This window comes from Tachysurus vachellii, chromosome 10 (assembly GCF_030014155.1).
Source record: "Tachysurus vachellii isolate PV-2020 chromosome 10, HZAU_Pvac_v1, whole genome shotgun sequence".
NCBI lineage: Eukaryota > Metazoa > Chordata > Actinopteri > Siluriformes > Bagridae > Tachysurus > Tachysurus vachellii.
Window position 1 is genome coordinate 2937018 of NC_083469.1, and position 22625 is coordinate 2959642.

At 31.0% G+C, this 22625-nt stretch overlaps 1 protein-coding gene and 2 long non-coding RNA genes across 4 annotated transcripts; all 3 read right to left on the reverse strand.

Moving 5' to 3' along the window:
- Nucleotides 1-3401: 3401 nt before the first annotated feature.
- On the reverse strand, nt 3402-6337 carry LOC132852479 (uncharacterized). Its single transcript, XR_009649117.1, has 4 exons — nt 6190-6337; nt 5749-5804; nt 5467-5577; nt 3402-3950 (listed from the first exon to the last, which is right to left on the reverse strand). It is a non-coding gene; the product is annotated as an uncharacterized LOC132852479 (long non-coding RNA).
- A 5173-nt stretch (nt 6338-11510) lies between these two features.
- On the reverse strand, nt 11511-15940 carry LOC132852151 (uncharacterized). The gene is made up of 7 exons (XR_009649103.1): nt 15711-15940; nt 15108-15217; nt 14265-14354; nt 13263-14176; nt 12667-12785; nt 12429-12509; nt 11511-11792 (listed from the first exon to the last, which is right to left on the reverse strand). It is a non-coding gene; the product is annotated as an uncharacterized LOC132852151 (long non-coding RNA).
- Nucleotides 15941-18156: 2216 nt separating this feature from the next.
- LOC132852263 (antimicrobial peptide NK-lysin) lies at nt 18157-20402 on the reverse strand. 2 transcript variants are annotated; one of them, XM_060879359.1, is made up of 4 exons: nt 20245-20402; nt 18881-18954; nt 18708-18794; nt 18157-18534 (listed from the first exon to the last, which is right to left on the reverse strand). In XM_060879359.1, the coding sequence occupies exons 1-4, from the start codon at nt 20327-20329 to the stop codon at nt 18517-18519; spliced, it is 264 nt and encodes an 87-aa protein (XP_060735342.1). In that variant the 5' UTR covers nt 20330-20402; the 3' UTR covers nt 18157-18516. The 2 variants fall into 2 exon arrangements, with proteins under 2 accessions (XP_060735342.1, XP_060735341.1); XM_060879358.1 differs by having other exon boundaries at nt 18157-18539.
- Between the last annotated feature and the right edge of the window lie 2223 nt (nt 20403-22625).

Consider the following 22625-nt stretch of genomic DNA (forward strand, 5'->3'; position numbering starts at 1 on the left):
TGGATCATCTAAAGAGACATTTAAAGAGATACAGAGAAGGTTCCAGAACAGTTGCAAACAATCTTATAATATGAATATCAACACAATTATTTGCAGACTTTTAAAGTCTTGCAGATGTTGTAGGGGCTGACAGGGAAAAGAACACGTATTATTTTGTCCTGATAGAATTTTGCTGTACGCAGGCATTGTTTTCGGATACTTTTTATAGTGCTGCAAATGTTTTTGGCTTGCTGCAAAAGAGAATGAAACAATGATCGTTAGACATGAGAAAGCAACACAAGACGTCCATAGTGCTGCTAAATGCCAAAGAGAATGATGTTAAAATAGAGATTTATAGTAAACTTGCTTGTTGTTATGGGTACTAGATGTCTGGAAACCATCTAGTTGCAACTCATTTGAATTTATTGTAGACACAAAAAAAGATGCAAAATGATCTGAAAACTGAATTATTTATTCTTCTTCAGTAATCGCTTTATTATGGTTAAGGTTGTGGTGGATTTGGAGTCTATCCCAGGAACATGGGAGGAAGAAACCTTTGATATCAGATATGATTTCCTGTCTGATTCTAGATTAAGAAATTCAGATTCGAAATGTAAGTCTGTAAGAATTTGAGATTTATCGATACATCAGTTGTAAAGCTTGAGTGAAAAAATGGCTGCAAATTTTAATAAAAGTGCACATTTTGGGTCAATACTATTGAAATCATAGCTACGTAGAGCAGATTGGTTTATTTTACCTCCTGAATCCCGTTCATGACCAGAAACCTGGCCATCCTCACAGACTCTTTGCACATGCAGCATTTATATGGAAGATTCTGTATAAAAAGACACAAACCTTTTTCATGTTTCACATCATTCACAATCAAAGGGTTGTTTTCTTATTTAAGAACAAAACCGCATGAGTTACCCAGGTGATCTCTCCTTGAAATGCCGTCACAACTTCCTGAAGGCTTGCAGTTAACTCCTTAAACTCCAGCAGTTGGTCAGGCTCATTGGTCCACTCCTCAGTGTGAGCAACGACTGCAAATACATCGAGTTAATTTTACTTTTTTACTTTGAATTTTGGTCAAATACGTTATTTTAGATGTTTCTATTCCGATATGTAAAATACCTAGAAAAAATAAGTTCACGCTTTTAACTTTCTTGCATAGTATAGTTTAACATTTAACTTTAGCTTCATTTCAATTTTAAATGCAATTCCAAAGGTCAAATCTTTCACACTGCATTCTAAGAGTTCACCATAAAGAACTGATGTTGCTAATATGTTGTTCAGTAAAATACATTTGACCAGTTTAGCAAATCTCCACAATAAAATATGTCTGAAAACGCTTACATTATTTTCTTTAAACATCAGCTTCAAAGCATTAGAAACTTAAACACAATATAGAAATCCGGCCAAAAAAAAAATTCTTTGTCAAATATAGTTTAAATTTCATGCAGGAACATTTGTAGCATCAAGATATCTAATTTTCATCTAGATATCTTGTGTTCTACATAAATTTACAAAATTAATCAATTTATACATATAATATTTTATTCTAGTTTATTTGTTCTGAAAAATGTTATGTATATGCCAACTTTTGCACCAACAAATGGTAGTTTTCATTTGAAAGGAAGAATATTTAGTAAGGTTTTTATAAAATTTTAAAAAAGTCAAGAAAATGTTGAAAACATTATTTTTTTCTACATTTTACTACAGATGTAATTGAATTCAGTATGAGATGGGTTTATTCTGAACTTCAAATCTTGGTAGTTTTCATGAGAGCAACTTTTTTGGTTCTCTAGGTTACTTTGGTCACTTGAAAAGGTTACTTTGGTAAACTAAACAGGTATAAATTCACATTTTAGACCAAAGATAATCACTCAATTTTGTAAGCAAATTTGTAAGCACAAATATATCCACAAGGTAGAAATAAATGATTGAAATCAGATATGTTGGAATTTAACGTTTTACTAATGTTTAAAATTTCATCTTGTAACATGTAAAACTGATTTGTAAAATTTTTTGTTGCCCAGAAAATTCAATTAAACATGTAAAATACACAAAAAGCATCCATTCTGAACCAAAGATAACACAGACATTGTTGTAATCAAAAGATTTGACCAGCTATTATCATAATCATTTAAATTGCACTCAGTAAAAGTTCATAAACATTACTAGGCTAAGTGGTTATTCATTTTATTTAGTAAAATGACAATTTAAAATATGGCTTAATATAATTTTATAATTCAATAACAATATTTGATTTATATTGAAGTTGTATTGTGTATCTCACCTGAATATGTCAGAAACACAGCAAGATAAAAAAAAGAAAACATTTTAAGGTTTTTTTTCTTGTGTAGCAAACACCCCAGTGCGAATAATGTTAGATCTTCTTTTTTACACTCTCTCTCTCTCTCTCTCTCTCTCTCTCTCTCTCTCTCTCTCTCTCTCTCTCTCTCATATTAACCCTCCTGGTCTGTTTTTTACTTAGCAACACATTCCCTAATGATTCACATGAATCACGCAATCACTATATACAGTTTTTCTAGCAGTTATTACTGAGTCTTTTATCCAGGTTAGATTTCTTATACATTCAATTATTAGCAATTAGCAACCTAAAATCTAATGAAAACTAAATCCGCTTTTGTTTTATAAAAGTACAAGACAAACATTTTAACACTTTATTTTAGAAATAACAAACCATCTTGACTAATGTAATCTATTTTAAAAACTCAAACATTTCAGAAAAGCAACTCTTATAGTAAACGTTTTAGCTATGTCACAGTTTCTCTCAACTTTTGGAAATTGTGTCATTCTTTTCATTGAAAAATCTTTCATATTAAAAGTTGATGTGAATATTATTAAAATGTGGGCAAATACAATGGAAAGTACAGTAGGCTAGAATATATATATATATATATATATATATATATATATATATATATATATATATATATATATATATATATACGTTTTACTAATGTTTAAAATTTCATATTCATATATATATATATATGTATATATATATATATATATATATATATATATATATATATATATACATATATATATATATACATTTTTATTTATTTATTATTATTCATTTAGTTCTTTTTATTTTGTATAAAAAGTACGTCTTTAATGAAATACATTCATGCTTGGATAATGGCTTTATCCAAAGTAATATGACACATTAAACAGTACATTAAAAAAATACAAATAAATAAAAAAGAAAACACAGCCATTAAAGTTTATTTATTTATTGTTTTGTATATCACAGTAAAACATTTAAAACTTCACATGTTCACAAGAGGACAAAATGAAATGTTATAGTCATTGAAATCTGTTATTTATTATTATATGAAACTATTTGTTAATATTATATAATAAACTGTTATTTAATCTGAGTCTATTTGCAATACATTACATTATATAAATTTATAGTCTATAATGCAATACAAGTATAAACAAAATCAGGGAAATTACAGTTATAAAAATGAGATAAAAACAAAAAGAAGCACAAAAAATGACCAACAAAACATTTAGCTCAAAATTAAAAAAGAAACAAAAGTCATTTGATATGATCAGTTAAATGTATCTCACATTTTAATTGTATTATAAACATACAATTCCAAGGAACATTGAAAACATTTTTAGACATTTTAGACTAGTATTTAAGGTTGATATTATTTTATAACTGCAAATAATTTAGCTCATTTCCCATTTATTGGATAAACAGACATTATAGAGATGTTAGATAATCACAATTTTTTATAATAAAATCAAGATTTTTGTTTGTTTATTTTTTGCCTTTATTAATACATACACAGCTTTCTTTTCTGACAGGTATCTCTGATGTTTTTTCCGGGGAAAAGGAACTTGAGAATCTTTTCTTTGAGTTTTCCTCCAAACCCCAAACATTTATTTTTCACATGTGGGGTGAACATGTTGCAAAACTTGTTTATATTCTGTTAAAGATGACAGAAAAGAGAATGCATTGTTCATGTTAGAATAACTCTACAAACATTAACACATCAGTAGATCACTTTAGGAAATGACGTTTATATCGCAGAAATTAGAACTAACATGATCTAATTGATATTTAGAAGATCGGTAACTTACATTATTATATATTCAGCAAACAAAAAGATTTGGTCCAGACTTTGATGAACTACACAGAACCAAGTACAGATTTGAAGTTCAAATCCTAACCCTAACCCCAACCCCTGAAGGTATTCATGCTACAGATTTTAATATATAATATATTTATTCAATATCTCTAAAGAAATTTGTGGAGCTTCATTCTAATAAATATATATACTGAATAAAAGGATGTAGATTTTCTTAATAATGTTTTACATTAAACTTTATATAAGAAAACATTTTGAAACTTTTTCAAAGCTTAACTTTTTACTCACATACAAAATAATTATTTAACATACAGAAATGCTTGGTAACTTTATTTTAGCTTATATACATTCATTCATTCATTCATCTTCTACCGCTTATCCGAACTACCTCGGGACATGGGGAGCCTGTGCCTATCTCAGGCGTCATCGGGCATCAAGGCAGGATACACCCTGGATGGAGTGCCAACCTCTCATTCACTCACGCACTCACACACTACGGACAATTTTCCAGAGATGCCAGAGATCAACCTACCATGCATGTCTTTGGACCGGGGGAGGAAACTGGAGTACCCGGGAGAACATGCAAACTCCACACACACAAGGTGGAGGTGGGAATCAAACCTCGACCCTGGAGGTGTGAGGCGAACGTGCTAACCACTAAGCCACCATGCCCCCTAGCTTATATACATATGCACATAAATTTTTAACATACAAAAGCAATACTTACTTTTTTATTTACATACTAACTGCATTCATTTTTAAATTACATTTACTTACTGACTTACAAAATGATATTTACTTACAATACTTTTACTTACATTTACTTACTGACTTTTTTTTTACTGATGCACTTAATTTTTAACATACATAAAAACTTTTGTACTTATTTATTATTCTTTTTTTTACTTGATTGCATTTTATTTAACTTAAGTACATATTATGTACAGTATTATATCTGTTTTCAAATCTTCTTGTAAAAAGTAGACATACTTTTTAATAAATAAACTCATATTTAATGTAAAAATGGAAGCTACTACATGCATCAGTGTAGAATGTGATTACAACGATAATAAAAAAAAAAAAAGGTTCTAAATATCTAAAATTGGAAGAATTTCTGAGAAAATTTAGCTAAAACTTTTAGCTGATTTTTAAGGAAACGCAGGGCATCTGACCAGATTTTTCTTTTGCTATGACTTGTATTGTGTACAGTATATAGCACCTTTGTGATTTTATCACACCTCTTTGTTGTACATAACTGAAGAATATACAGTGAAGTAGAATTTTTGTTGCCGACTGGAAACATTATTTAAACAAAACCGCTTTGATAAAACTGAACAAATTTGGACCATCATACCTGCTGCAGCTTGAGGTGAACTTTGGGTGTTGTTTGTTTAACAAAATCTTGGCAAGTGCAACAAAGTATTTGGTTCTTCTGCCACTTTGGTGGAGCACTGAATGTAGCTATCTGGAGGACAGAGGAAAACATTTCTGCATGTAGAAATTAAAAGTTATAAATATAGAAATATATTCTATTCATTTTCATATGTTGCATTACAATGAACTTTTTTGGAACATTTAATACCTATGTCTTTTATTTTGTTCATATTTACAGAAGAAATACTCAGTATTGACGTACGTTTAGGTTTCCCTCATGTGATGAAATTGAAAATCCATCATGTTCAGCAAAAGCCGCTGTTCATGAAAACACAATTATTATTTGGTTAATTTGACTTAATAATAAGATAAGATAAGATAAGATAAGATAAGATAAGATATATTATTTTTACTAGCATTTCTACTACTATGACTACCAATATTAATATTTGATTTATTTCCTTAGTTACTAACTCACTTGTTACCTTAGAATCCTAAAGTCTGAACCCACTGGTATAAGATGAATACCAAAATTCACAATGCTGAACTTTATTAATTAAAAATGTGTTATTAAAAAAACATACAAGTCAGAAATAAACTTTTCTGTAAGACTAGCATAATACTAACAAGCTTCACTTCTTAACAGACAAATCAGGAGTTGACTCGATCATCAGTAGGTTAAAAAATATTATGACATTCTTACCTGAGACCATTAGCATGACACTGAGCAGAATGAAGGACATGTTTGTCATGATGTTTTGTGTTATAATTAACTAGTTAACTTTTAGTACAAACTACTAGACAAAATTTGGCCCCAGCTCTACTCGCTCTCTCTCTCTCTCTCTCTCTCTCTCTCTCTCTCTCTCTCTCTCTCTCCTTTCTTTCTTTATCTTCCTCTTTCTGGAGGATATTGACTACCAGCCACATCTTCAACATCAGCAGAAAACATCTACATTATTTTAAAAGCATCTACATTGTAATTTATTTGTGATGCTCACTCAGGAGTGCAGAACAACAAAAACAACAACAAAAAATCCAATATAAAATATATATAAATAGATGAATATAATGGTAAATATAAAATATGTATTAGATAAACATTTATATAAACTAATAAAAAATGTAAATCGAATCATCTAATCACTAAACAAACAAGTTAAAATAACAAAACAAAACATCTACAATGAGAAGTACAGACTCAGGGATCTAAATTAGTTGTATGCCTTTATATATGTATTCATATATTATGCATATTTATTTATTTATTTATTTATTTATTTATTTATTTATTTATTTATTTACTTATTTATTTATTTACTTATTTACTTATTTATTTATTCAAACTTAATTTTCAAGCTTGATTTAAAGTTCCATTTGTACTGAGATTAACTACTAAATATGAAATGCACAAAATGGAAACAAAACAAGTAAATAAGTAAATAAATAAATTCATGAATAAATAAATATTTAATTTGGGGAATGGAAGGCGTGTGAGTGTCTGTGTGTTGTGAGTGTCTGTGTGTGTGTGTGTGTGTGATTAGTAATCAGGGAATCAGGGAACAATAATGCAGGTCATATATTAGAGTAGCTATGTGAAAATAAAACGTGAACAATCCTCATAACGTGTGAAATTTTACTTGTGTGATATTTAGACTTTTCTGTAAAACACAGAGACGTGACACAAACAAACGCTTCAGGCATAAAGCATGTTTATTACTGTAAATATAATAGCAAATTGTGACACAAAAAAACTTACACACAGATATGCAATTTGAAAATGCAGGTTTCATCTAAAAAATATTAAATCATAATTTTTTAAAAACTTAATTTAATTAAGAACATTTAACTATCCTGGTCACTATTTAATACAGATTTTTTTTCCATATATATATATATATATATATATATATATATATAAAACAATTATTAACAAGCAAAACTATTACTATGAATGTATATTGATGAAGAGAATTGTGGATGAACTAGGATCAGTGTGTAAGAGAAGATTTTTAATCCCTAAATCATGAATTTGTGTTTTTATTTATTTATTTTTAAATTACCCGCTATATAACAGGTGACAAAGGTTCCGTGAAGGAAGAAGAAAACCATGAATGTGTTAGGACAAAATAAGTGGTGGTCGTTTCTTACACATGTTTAATTTTGTACACGCTAGTCTTGCGTTTTTATTAGGATAGACAAAATCCATCACAGCTTCGTAGAACTTCACTGCTTCCTTTATGCAGAATTGACGATGAGAATCTGCAAAATTATCACATGCTGCTATAAGATTCTGTAAAACAACAACAACAACAACACAAACGTACGATCAAAAATGAAGCCTTTAAATTGAGGGAATATATTTATGTAGTAACATTTTGGGTGAGATCGACCATTTGTTAGTTTTTACAAATATTTTGATATTCAATCTGTGAGAAAGAAAGCAAAAAAAAGAAAGAAAGAAAAAAATCTATGATAATTCATCTTGGCTTGAACATGAAAATATGTCCAGACTAGTGAAATTGATCGATTTCCTCTTTACAATATTTATAATAGATTACAATAATACAATTTAATAATATTAACCTTATTTCTACATGCTTCTATTAATTCTTTTAATTCTAGAAATAAATGCTTAAAATGTAATTTGAAATGACTAATAATGTTTAGAAATATGTGTAACAATCTAATGTCAGGTTTATTTGTAATCTTATAATAAGAAATGTTACAATATATACTGATATTTGCAAAATGTTAAAAACTGTTCTTTAATAAATAAAACAATTTTTTCTTAATGGAAACTGTTTTGAAATCAGCGAGTGTTTCAGTCCTAAATGTTCGACCTAAATTAAACATTCATCTTAAACACCGTAACTTTTGCTGTTACCTTTCTTAGATTTCTGGAGAACGAAGGCATCGTCTTCTTCATAAATCGCATACAAGCAATACATTTTAGCACTTTCTGAAAATAGCAACACAATTTCAGTGGAGTTATAAAATGGTATTTTTACATATGATGGAATGAATTTTTTGTATATAGATTATTGCAAATTTTAAGATTTAATTGATTTATTAACTGTAAACAACTCCAAATCATCTGTAAACAACTCCAAATCATCTACACGTTACTGGAAACTGTGTGGAATATTTTACTTAAAATTTGCTGTGAAATTTCTAAATTCATAAAGAATATTTAAATTTTGTATTAGTTTTAATTGAAATGACTATAAACGTCTACAAAAGTTCTATTCATTCTATTCGTTTCTAGCTATCTCTAAAAGCAAAAAATCTTCAAAATGTTATGACATGCTGTAATAAAACTGTAAAAATAAAAATTATTATTACTCAATAACAATCAACTTTTATTAGGATGTGGCTATGGTTTCTTGGTGGTTTCTAGAGTATTGCTTGGGTGTTAGTAGTCAGTTGCTATGGTTTTCCAGGTGTTTGTTAAGGGGTGCCAGCTGCTAAGGTGTTGCCAAATGGTTTCAGTGGTGTTTCAGGTGTTGCTTTGATTTTCCTGGTGATGACTAGTTTGACAGGTTGTTGCTTGGATGATGCTAAAGTATTCACGATGGTTGCTAACCTGTTGCTATGGGGTTGATGTTGTGTTCCAAATGGTTGCTAGTGTGTTGCAGTAGTACTACAGGTGTTGCTATGGTTTTCCTGGTGGTGACTTAGGGTGTTGCTAGAATAAGATAGAATAAGGTAAGATAAGATAAGATATACCTTTATTTGCCCCACAGTGGGGAAATTTCTATGTTAGAGCAGCAAAAAATGTGGATGATGCTAAGGTTTTTCAAATTGTTGCTAGCATGTTGCTATGGGGTAGATATTGTGTTGTAAATGGATGCTAAGGTGTTTTAATAGTATTACAGGTGTTGTTATTGTTTTCCTGTTGATAGATTTGTTTTCCTGTTTTCCTGTTGATAGATAGTTTTCCTGTTGATAGCTATGGTGTTGCTAGGCAGTAACTATAGGATTCCATCTGGTTGATGATGTAAATGTCCAGTGAACCTATAAACAACCCTCAAAAAACTTTTTTTAAACGTAGTAAGATATTATTTTATACCTTTTAAATCTATATAATAAAACAACATTAATCACAGTAAAGATCCCACCTTATTGACATCTTCACGCTTGCTTGGTGAGCTGTCAATGCGGATCAACAATTTCTTCTCTGTCTTGTTTTTCAGACTTGGCTCATGAGTAACAGCACAACTATCAGCGACTACTGTGCAGAATGAAAATAAATAAAACTCCTTTTTTTATTTTTTACTCATATCATCACTCTTTTTAGTAAAGCATTTATTTCGGCTGAAATTTACTCACCTAAACATAAGAGCAAAAATCCAAGCTGAATTACAAGGGACATGTTTCCACCTCAGTCTTCTAAAAAATAAATACAGCATTTCTAAACAAAAGAAGTATAAAACTGAGATAAGGCTGAGTTAGCATCAGCTGCTCTGAACTGAAATATCTGGGGGTTTTTTGTGGTTAAAAGTGTTTTTTTTTCTAAAAAGTGCTGATAGTTAACTTAGAGATACCACAACAAAGTGTCAAAGTGTGTCATCAAAAAAATAGAAGGAACAAAATGAAACCCTGTCAGCAGCTTTACTGAACATTTTTATGATACTTTTATTTTTTAACTAAAAGTCTGCGTTCTATATATGCTAGTCTATGGTTAGCATGTGTGCTCATAAAGCATATAATAATAATAATAATAATAATAATAATAATAATAATAATAATAATAATAATAATAATAATAATAACAACAACAACAACAACAATAATAATAATAATAATAATAATAATATTTATTAAAACAGTACTCTCAAAACACATTTCACAAAGTGGTTTACAGTAAAATTGACTAAAAAAGTAAAAATAATAATAATAATAATAATAATAATAATAATAATAATAATAATAATAATATATTAACAATAACAATAATGAGAATAAAATAAAATAAAAATGAAATATAAACATGGAATCAAAGCAGAATTAAAACAGAAAAATGCAACAGATAACAGACATGAAAAAAATAATTAAGCAAAAGGTTAAGCAAAAAAATATTTTAAAGATCAAAATGTCAAAATGTCATTGATCTTTTAATTTAAATGAAATTTGATTCAAATTATTTAGAAATTTGTCAGAAATTTCATATTTTCTGAAATAGAAATTTGTCACACTTAAGGATGAATAACTGAAGATTACAATTTGTAAATTAATTTTTGTGCATATATAATTAATATCTAAAAGAATCCAGTATCTTATGTTGCATTCATTTTGTTCATTTCTAAATAAATTAACCTTCTTTCTAAGGTTGAAGAAATCAGCAACGTTTATTTAAAGGTTATGATTTTACAAATCTGACTGGACAGTTTTGAGTTTGAATCCCAAGCCCTTGAGCAAGTAGTTCTTAATAAAACAAAATATTTAGGTTTTTTATAATTGTTCGGGTATAAAAAAAAAAGCTCATTTAATGACACTTGTAACAACCCCCCGCCAACCCCCCAGAGGAAGCCCTCGCCAGAATACTAAGCTTAAGGGCTATGAGATTAGTTTCAGTTCAACTTCCGGGTTCACTAACAACACTAAAGTGACGATAAATTCATTACACTTTATTATGATTTTTTTGTTTCACTAGTAAACATCATATTTTTAACACTGAATTATTTTTATAATAATAATAATAATAATAATAATAATAATAATAATAATAATAAAAATAATGATAATAATTAGAATTATTTTGTTAAAATATTCATTCAGTAATGCATTAGGAATCTAAAACAATGACATTTCAGTTTTACTAATAATATATTTTAAAGCTTAAGATAATATCTAGTTTCAAAAAAACAAAACAAAATAAGAAACAATCTGATATATATATATATATATATATATATATACAAATTATAAAAGCTAACAATTAACAGTTCAAGAATAAATACAAAACATATACATAAAATGAGATTTTAATTTTTATTTGTAAAGGTTATTTTATGGAAAGTTGAACATTGTTGTGAGTTTGCTGCTGTGTTTATTTCTGTAATTTTCAATTACATTTTACTTACTAGATAATGAAAAGAAATCACTCACACTATGTTAAATTTTCCATAAAGTTTGTGTAAGGTCAAGGTAAAGAATGTCCAACTAACATATTTCCATCCTCCAGCATGTGCCCCGTCCACCCTCAGGGAAGATCCCATTAATCAGCTTTGGTCGAAGCTTTTTGAGCTTTTTGAAGCACTTATGTCTGTATTTTTTTAGAAAGCTCAGGCAAACTTTAAAAGTTGTCTGACGAAGGAAAAGAGAAAACAAATGAAAATAAAACGAACAATTTTTCTAACTCCTAAAAATCACAACTGCACTTAAACTAGCTCTTACATCGTTAGTCTGTATGCAAATACACCCTCCTGAAAGTTCCCGAAAAGTTTGACAAACTTATTTAAAAAGGGTTTATTCCTGAATTGCATTTGAATACAAATCACTAGATTTTGTCTATAATTTTATAGAATGTTTTTGTGTGTTTTATTATGTAAAGTGTGAATTACAAAAAAAAAAAATAAAAAAATAATAATAATTGAAATTAAATGTTCGATGTGCAGAAACACTTATTTCATGAAGCAGATTAAAAGCCATAAATATATCTGTTTTTTGTCTTTAGATTTTCTTTTGTTGGTGCTATATTAAATAACGTGTTATGGGTCAATCGTATGAAAGCTCCATGTGCTGTGATGTGTGAGGCAGTGATTTCTGACCTACTCATTCAGAATAGACTAATACATAGAAAGTTTGCAGATTGATAAAAATCATTTAAACATTTTAGGTAGGGAAATACTTTTATAACGCTTTACACATTTTGGATGAACAATAACAAACGTCAATTAAAGTAAAAAAAAATATTGTAAGAAATAAAGTGTTTGTTTTTACCTCTTTAATTCTTCTGTCCACTCTTTTTATAATCGAATTAACAATTTTCTTGCATATTGCACACTTAAGAAATCTTAAATCCTGAAACACAATAGAATTCTTAATGTAATATCAATTTATTTCAGATCAGAAATGAGATCAGAAAGCAAGAAAACAACGATTTAAGCGATATAAAACGAACTGAATTTTCTTCATAGAATTTTTATAGAATTTACTTTATTGTAACGGCTACGCATACCTCGGTATGATTGCTTATTCCGTGTCTCGGATCCACAAAGAAACTTTTATGGAACATTCCTGTTTCTGTCTCGTCCTGTGTCTGAGGATTTTGTGGAAAAATCTCACCGTGTAAAATACCTGTTTGAAACGATTTCACGTGTCGATTAAGTTTGTTTTTTAAAAGCAGCGTTTAAAAACAACAGGCACGATGTAGATTACATGTAAATGAAAGAAGTAAAATATATATATATATATATATATATATATATATGTGTGTATTTTATATATATAAATATATATAAAATACACACAAAAATACAAAACTATACACGTGTACAATAGGTAAATCTCCAGGTAAAAGTTTTTTTTAATGCTTTTTTTAAATATTTTTTTCTTATTTATTTGTCAATACAAATACAAATGTCAATTTTCATGAAAAAAATGTTCAAAATGCTCACATTTTCACTTCCAGCTTGCAATCAATTAATCGATATATTTTTGTAATAATTTTGGTATATTGTGTTATTCAGATATAGTATTTACATAAACTTTAATTCCACTGTAAAGCTTTTAATAGTTCAACAGAAATGAAACAAGTAAATAAAGATTTCTGACCTGAGGTGAGCAAAAAAAACGCAATGTGAAACAATGTCCGCATTTCTCCAGATGTTTTCTGACTAAATGTACAAATCTATTATGAAATTCAAGAATAATCCTGTTTATTAACTTATTTTAAAGCGTATTTTTCTGACTACTTGTTTTCTTTGTTTCTGTTTTTCAGCTTCCCCCCACAAAGACTAAACGGAAGAGATGTTAAACGCCTCGTCAGGCTTCAAATCTGCCGATGGTGATGTCCAGGCGTGAGGGTGGTGATATCCAGTCTGACACACCACGCACCATCGTGGTATCTTTAGCTTTCCACTTACGTGCAGCTTGTTTTCGGCAGCCTTGAGTTAATCTTTTTACTAAACTTTTCTACATTTTTCAATTAGTGCATTTGTTTTAATGCAAAACATGGAGTAGAAAGTTATTTTCCACTATAGTGACTTTTGGTTTTAAAATAGCTTCTTATTTTTTTTTTTACACCTAGCCAAGATTTTAAGATATTGTATTACATTAGGTAATTATGTAAATGGTTTATTTAATAAAGTCTTTTTTCCCCCATTATTGTTTTGAGGGGTGCCAATTGTTTTGGATTTGAATTTGAGACACATCCTAAGTCTAAGAAAATTCTGCAGTATTAAGCTGTATTGGCCAAAGTGAAACGTTTTGGTAGTTTTACAAGAAAATTATAAAAAGAAATGAAACTGAACCAAGATGTACAGTACAGTACACACATGCAGTCACACACAGCGCATTCATTAATAATTTCATTTGCAAGCTTTAATCTTCCTACACACACCCACTGCACCACCAGGGAACAACTTTTTCATTATTTTGGGTTTGAGTTCCATAAGCTTGCGTTGAACTGTTTCTTGGCATTTTTTTTTATGCTTGCGTAAAAAGATGTGACACAGGGCATTCGTTCCCTGGAAGAAAAAAGACACTGTGTAAGAAGACTGAGGTGTTTTGAGATATGCTATTAATGAGAAATGAAAAGAAATTCATTTCATATACCCTTGTATATCGTATCCTAACATAGCTCATCAGCCCTTTAACAACGATCTTGCACAGAGAACAGTTTCGAATAATCTTTTCTGCTTGGTACTGAAAGAAAAGAAGCACAAAAAACAAGAAATGTCAAAAAAAAGTTTCAGTTCATGGATCAGGGTCCTATGGTTAGTTTAGTTATGAATGTTTTATAGACACAAATTTAACTAGTTAATTCTTGAAATGTTTAGTGTTGACATTTAGAAATTTTTCTGTTGTGGAATTAAAAAGTGAAATTTGAACGATTAAAAAAATGATAATTAAATTAAAAACAAGGAATTTTTATAGACGTATTTTAACAACTGTTGTATGGTACATGTAAAAAAATGAATCTTTATAAGAAATTTAAAATATTATTAAGTCTATAATCAGACCGCCAATTCTTCAACCCTGTAAATGATGTAATTTACAACCTGTGGTCCAGGATCCATGAATTTTGTTCAAGATTTTCATGCCTTTGTTACAGAACTCACATGATCAATGTTAGTATTTATACATTTAGAAATTCAAGCATCAAAGTCAACTCAGGAATAGAAAACTCTACTTCTATTAAAAAAATACAAAATGTTAAACAAAATGTTCATGAAATAAATCCATACTGAACGTGTAAGAGGAATTTATTATATGTAAATTCAGTGCAAAATCTGATCGTCTGAGGTAGAATGCAAATAATCCATTGTCCATTTTCTACATCACATAAAATTTTCTTGAGAAAATTCTTAATTTAAAATTTTATCTAAAATATCTGTTTTATCTTATTCACAAAACATTCAATTGAGTGAGTGAAGAGTGTTATATTAGAACCCGAACCCGAGAGTGATGTCTGCTTGGAGGTGTAGTGTTTCTGAGTCCAGACCGTGTTAATGTCACCGTCTCGGACTGTTCGTTCTCGTGTCGACGGCTTTCACACTTTAGAATAACTGTAAATGCAAATAAATTTATTATTTTATTATTGCACCAGAATCAACAACACTTTATCACGCTTAATCTTAAATTACAACTTTAGACCTTTATGAACACAGCCCTCAGTGTCAGAGCTCTGAAACATTCCAACATTGGGAAAAATTCAAGGCAAAGGAATTTACACGCTACATTTTCTATGTAACATGACAGTCTGTTGTTTTTTTGTTTTTTTTTTTCTATGTTTTTTTTGCAATCTTTTTTGAATATTAAAGAGTTTGCTTGGTTTGCATTTATTCACAGAATCTTGGAGAGACTGAATAAAATGTATGGAATAAAGAAAAATATGTCAACAAGTTGTTTTCTAATAAAGTCCAAATTTCATATATGAGGCTTAATCCGTTACACGACATTTTAGGTTGGAAAATATTGACCTTATTGACCTATTGACCTACTCTGTCTCATGTTGGACCGCATCACTCTATCTGGTTGTTGGTTACGTCAGTTACTTACCTGTGACTGCCAGAAGAATGCCAAAGTAAAGTGAAACGTGATCCACTGTCCTCATGATATCACACCCAGAATATATGACTGAATAAAGTTTTCTACTAAATTTGTTTTCTAATAAAAATTAGTTTTCAAGCTATAATTATAAATATGCAGAGTCTAAGCTGAAAATGTTCTCTTCAGCCTTCACTCTCTCTCTCTCTCTCTCTCTCTCTCTCTCTCTCTCTCTCTCTCTCTCTCTCGTTGTCTCTGTCTCTCTCTCTCTCTGTGTCTTTACCCCTGGGTTTTAGAGAAGTTACTCAGATCCTCACTACAGCTTTAAAGATGTGAATTCACACTTATGCTCCGCTACACCGACGTTTTTTTTTGTTTGATTCTTAAATCCTTAAAGTATAAAGTAAAAGTAAAATAGGAGTGAAAACGATGCTTTAATACAGCGCATCATCCAGGGAACACCAGACTGACAGTGAAGCATGGTGGTGGTAGCTTTATGCTTTGGGGCTGTTTCTCTTCAACTGGGCCAGGGGCACTTTTCAAAATAGATGGGAAATAGCTTTAAATACAAGATATTTTAGCACAAAACCTTCTGCCGTCTTTTCCCATCAAAAAGTCCTGGAACGGTCCAATCAGTGCCCAGACCTCAATCCCATTGAAAACCTATAGAATGACCTAATAAGAGGGATCTTTAACTTTTTTGCAAAGAAGAGTGGGATAAAAATCCCAAGCCTAGATGTGTGAAATGAATAAAGACTAATTCACAAATACTTGGTAGGTGTGTTCAGACTTTGTGTTAGTATTAGTAGTATTTAATTTATTTTAAATTAATTAAATATGTTTTTTTTTCTTTATTTCTGTTTGTTTGGATATTACATTTAAGATGTACCAAGTCTGACATTTATGTAATTTTTATTTCTGTCTTTATATTTTAAAAACCTGCGATTTTCCTAAGGGTGTGTAGACTTTTATATTCAATGTATATCATCACTTACATCAATCACTTCTAATAATACTTTATTCATATAGTAATATATTAATTCCACTCAACTACAAACTGTTGCTGACATTAATTACTGTACATTTACGCAGAGGCGTAGCCATCATTTAAAAAGTGGGGGGGACGAAATGTCTAGTGTTATCTGTTTTTTTTTTTTTCAGTTAACCCTTGTGTTAATGACAGGTTTTATTTTTAATCATGCTTTATATGCGTTATGATTAGATATGATTATAAAACAGAAAGAAAGAAAGAAATAGAACAGCTTGCCACTGGGACAGTACCCTTAAAAGGACATCTTTGTATCTTATTTAACCCCCAAAAATTTATAGTTAAGGTACACATTGGTACTCTAAGGTAGTAATGTGTACCCTTTTGAGTATAAAGTACAAAGATGTCCTTAGAATGGTACTAAGAGTATATTGTTTACATATTTCAAATTGTATTTTGTGTATGCACAGTACATGGCACACAGTAATGGATACTTGCACATTCAAATAATTTTCGTCGTCCTCGTCTCTGTCGTGTACATACGTACAGTGACACATACTTGATATTATGTAGAATTGGCAGAGTTAAACATGCTGTAAAATCTCAGTTCAACATTATCTTTATTCTTATTTGAAGGGTTTTGATAACACACTTGTTTAACACAATTGTGTTGCACAATGTTTAGTAACTCTGTGTGTTGCTAAACATTGTGCAACACAATTCGGATACCATATGCCAACTTACACTGCTTGACATTTTTATAAAAAAGGAGTGAAGCGTTTTTTGCCGCTTTGAGCTCATCATAACCGAACGCTGGACCGCGGGTGCGACTCGAGCTACAGTACTGGGGGCGCGTGATGATGACGTGACAAGTGAGTGACTGATTGCCGTGAACGTCGTGTATAGACGATCTTAAACTTTCTTGTCTCTTTGAATTTTAAATCACTCTGCATTTATATACATTGCTCCATTAAAACCTCAACATGTGGTGAACACAACTCTCCACTAAAAAAGTGAGGGGGACGAATTTACTTTTTATAAAAAGTGCGGGGGACATGTCCCCCGCGCCCCCCCGCGTAATCTACGCCCCTGCATTTACGTTATTTACTGTCCAGTGTCACATAAATGAGTCTTTTTCCTCTCAAGGTTTTCTTCCTCATATCATCCCAGGGAGTTTTTTTCTTGTCACCATTTCCTCCAACTTGCTCGTTAGGGATAGATGTTAGAGACAAAATAGTAATTTAAATTTAAACTTTAAACTTTAAAAATGTTTATTCTGTTTCTATACTTATGTAAAGCTGCTTTGAGACAATGTCAATTGTTGACAAATGAACTGAATTGAATTGAATTAATAGAAATGCAGGATGAAGTTGAGAGATAAATTGAGTTATGTGAAAAATAAAAATTTATTTAAGTAGCCTGAGTAGCTTTTGCCCGATTAGATGCAAGCAATAAATCAGCAAACACTAGTTAATGAACACGTTTATTCAGATTGAAGTGTTACAACAATGTTTTAATAAAATACACAGGTTTCTTTTATTTTTATTTTTATTTTTTACTAAATGCAAAATTTTACAAAACAAACTAATTTTATAGTCACTTTCATAGCAGTTGATTAGGAGATCAGGCTATGAAAGGGTTTGGACATAAAAGTACACAAAGTACACAAAGGATGAAAATATCTAGTTTTCATATACTATGCACAGGTGGAGAAGTTTGCAGACTAGGTGAGGTTTCTTGGCAGACAAGATGATCTTAACCAGCTTATCTCTGTATTTTTGAACCAATGTCTTGCAACCTTGTTTAAGTTTCAGCTTAGCACACACTTTGTTAAGAGCTGCATTGATGCTGTTCTACAGAGAAGAGAAAAATGTAATCAGATACTGTAATCTAGACTATAAAAATATGAAAACACTTAAAATGGATTACACAATGTGAGGCTATCACGTTTAAATTGCTATTCTATGTTTGTAATGATGCAAAACAATCGTAAGGTTAATTGCTGACTTGTGTATTCACACCTTTGAGAGTTCATTTCCAATCAGTTTGAAGACTTCATGCACGATTTTCTTGCACACAACACATAAAGCCTGTGGCTCGTCTGCTTTCTGCGTGAGCGAGAGAGAAGACACACAAATGAGCAAAATATTGTTTAGAAATATAACAATACGAATAGCGAGCTGTTTTTACCTACCTGCAGATTGCGCTCGTACGATTTAACCTCGAGGCCTCTGACGCCGAAGGGCCGATCCTCACACTGCACAGCTCCTGGAGAGGAAATACAACATTTGTAGAATATACACCTCGAAAGCAGTCACTTGTAGAGATTGTTAAGGGATTTGAGAGAAAAATGATGTTAACTGAAATGTATAAAATATATATATATATATATATATATATATATATATATATATATATATATATATATATATATATATATATATATATATATATATATATCGTCGCTGTCAGACGGAATCCTCGTATCTCCAAAACCGTTATTTTTCAGGAAATTCAAAAAACGCCGTACCTTATCTGCAGTGCACAGGGTTTAGTCCGCGTTGCAGTGGATTGTCTTGCGCTAAATTCCTGTCCTCAGACGAGCACCAGAACTAGCGGGGGTCAAGATTTTTTTTTCTTTGAGCCCAGTGTTTTGAAGACATTTACCTCAGAAGACGTGTTGATTTGTTGCGACTCTTCTTGAGGAGAAATATGCCGTGAAGCTCTCCCACGGAGTGAGGAAGAGGTGGACAGTTGAAGTGTCCAATGGAGTTATGAGATTTGCGCTCAAGCTATTTTCAAGACTTTAGATTGGTTAATAACTTGTAAAAATAACAGACCCACGTGGGGACTGACCAATAGCATCGATATGTGAAAAAATATGAAATTGACCAAATTTGGACATACGAGGTTTCAGCCTGACAGCGACGATATGTATATATATATATATATATATATAAAATCATACAGAAAAAGGACAAATGATTTTACGATCAATTTGAGCAATGAAATTGTTGTATTTTTTCCCCTTCAATAATGATTCGAAATCTTATTTTTCACTGTGACAAAACTTTCACCACTCATCATTTAGAACAAAAAGCACTCTAAACACTCCTTTTTTTCAAACAAATATCAAATTGGAATATAAATAAAAAAATGTATTTGTCACATACACAATCATACACAGTACTGAAATGCTTTCTACGACTGTCCTTGACTTAAAAATAGAAAAGAATAAAAAGAAAGTAAAATAAATAAACAACAATAAGGCACAAGTAGATACAATATAAAGAAGAAATAAATATTTCAAATTCTATATAAAATATAGAATCAGATCAGATGTAGTGTTAAGTGTGGTGCAGTGATGTGTGTAAAATGTGTGTGTAATATAATATTATATCTGCACTTTAACAATTGTATTGTTCTATTATGTAATATGTAATGATGTATTATGTAATTATAATCTATTAATTCTATTATTTATCATGTAATTGTATTGTTAAAGTGCAGATATAATATTATATTTTGTCATTTTTTCACTTGACACTTGACACTTACCTACAAATAGAAGCAAAACTCCAAGCTGGAAAACAGTCGACATTTTCTTTCTGTCTCGAAGCAGATTGAGTCTGTTTTTGTTCATTTCGGGGGCTTTTATTGTCAAACTCAAACTCCTTTATGAGTCAACGTTAAACTTTCACACTAGAAACTTGAAATTCATTTACACCCACAAGTGTGTATGAATCTTGTGGTAAAAACTTGTTATTGCCACAAATGCTGAGCTTTAATAAATGTACTGATGACTGTTGCACTGTGTATCGCGCTACAGTCAACTCAAATTTTGGCTCCTTTCACATGCTGTGAGAAAATAATTTTGCTTTGCAATTTTTATAAGATATACCTTTATTCGTCCCACAATGGGGAAATTTCTCAATTTATCAGTGCAATTTTATGCGAAATGCGGGTTTTCAAAAATATTGGCACTCTTTAAATTATTTCATTTTTACCATGTGCCCTGTAGAATAGAATAAACTGTGTAAAATGTTGTACAATCTCACACTGTTATTCTTGACATGCTTTTTATTACACTTGGTATTAACTAAAAATACCTTTTATTTCTCCTAAACACAAATGTACAATCCTGTTAAATAAAATGTGTGAATTATTTGAATTACTACCGTGTATTCATTTTGTATTGTAGTTCAACACTGATGTGACAAAATGAACGAGTCAAATCATTTGACTCATCTCGACTCTTTTGGCACCTAAATGCCTCAATATCTTTTTTTTTATTTTATTAATTTCTTTTTTAATTTATGGCAGAAATTGTTTCACAAAACCTTACTCTATTTATATTTTACTAAGGAAATAACTTTACAGTTTTTAAAAGACGCATAAAATCATTTATGTCAGGCTTCACAGACACAGCTGAGAGTCAAATATACGTATTACTCAGTAATTCCAGTAATTCACACTAATGAACGGTTCATGTGTTGGGAAGAGAAACATTCCAGTGACAGTGACTAAATCTACTGTATGTTAGGAGAGATAGATAGATAGATAGATAGAGAGACAGGCATGGTATGAGGATGGTGTGTAATGGTCAGTAACACAGTGGGGTTCGACAACATTTTGGCTACCTCACGCATGAAAAGCGCGATTGCCATGTTTTTTTAACTCAGTGGAAAAAGTACACATAATGATGCAAAATAAATTAGTGTTAAAGGACTCACTCATACCGGTGCTTCCTCTCAGTACTCCAGCTAAAGACATCATACTCTCAAATGTTCTTCCCTTCCTGAAAAATGAGACAATTGAAAAACAGCTCTACCGCTATGGAAAACTGGTCTCTGGCATTAAGAAAATACAAATGGGAAGCAAAGTACCTGAAATAAAATGTGCAAATATATTGTCTTTTAGGAGACAAGTGTCTATGATACCGAACAATGGTGTGGATGAGTTCGAGTTGGTCACAAAGTCTCGGGTTGAGGGCTTTGACTATGTGGTTTTTGACATGACAGATGCTGGCATGAAATGCTTTAATTGTGGACCGGGCACTTGGTCTGTGCAGGCCCAGGAAAATTAAAGACGGATGGGGTGACAGACAGGAACGCTGAGCGGACTGAGTTGACAGAAAACAGTGTATCTGGGGAGGGTGAGCTAACTGTGGCTGTTCCCCTTGTGGTTAAGTCTGCTGGAGCTGACCCTCCTGGGACTGAGCCCGTAGCGGTGGCCTCATCCATACTGGACCCTGTTGTGGCTGTTCCCCCTGCAGTCATGGCTGGGCACAGTGGAGGTGTCCCTGATGTTACTGTGGCAAAACCCGCAGGGGACATAGCAGGGGCAATTGTGCCTACAATGTGTGAAAAAAGAATGGGCGATATGACATCTGACCCCCCCATGCAAGTAAGCCAGACGGAGGATCCAGAGAGGAGCGTTGATGCTGATTTTGGAGATAATGAGGATATTGATAATGAAATGGAAGCAGAACCGGTTTTTAAAATCCCCATCAAGACGAAGAAAAAGACTAAAAGTCAAGGCAAAAAACAAGCAAAAAAAGTGAGTCAGAGGAGGAAGTAGAGAGCGATGATTGTTCAAATGACTCTAGTTTGTCACAGGTTTTACAACTAGATGAAGGAGAGGTGGTCTATACAGCTGCACACATCTCTAAGTTTTTAAAGGACACAAATCCTGAAAATTAATCCTGTAAATCCTGAAAAGTTTTTTTCCGGACACAGAACAATTTGTTCAAGATGTCAGAAAATTAAAGCAAAGCGGAGCTTTAGAAAAAACTGATATCTACCGTCTTTAAGCACTGGTGACCAAACTAGAAGAAATACAAATGAATGAATGTAACTTGTTGGTATGCACAGATCTGATACAAATTAAAACAACGTTTAACTATAGAAGTTTAAGAATAATCTACTATATAATAATGA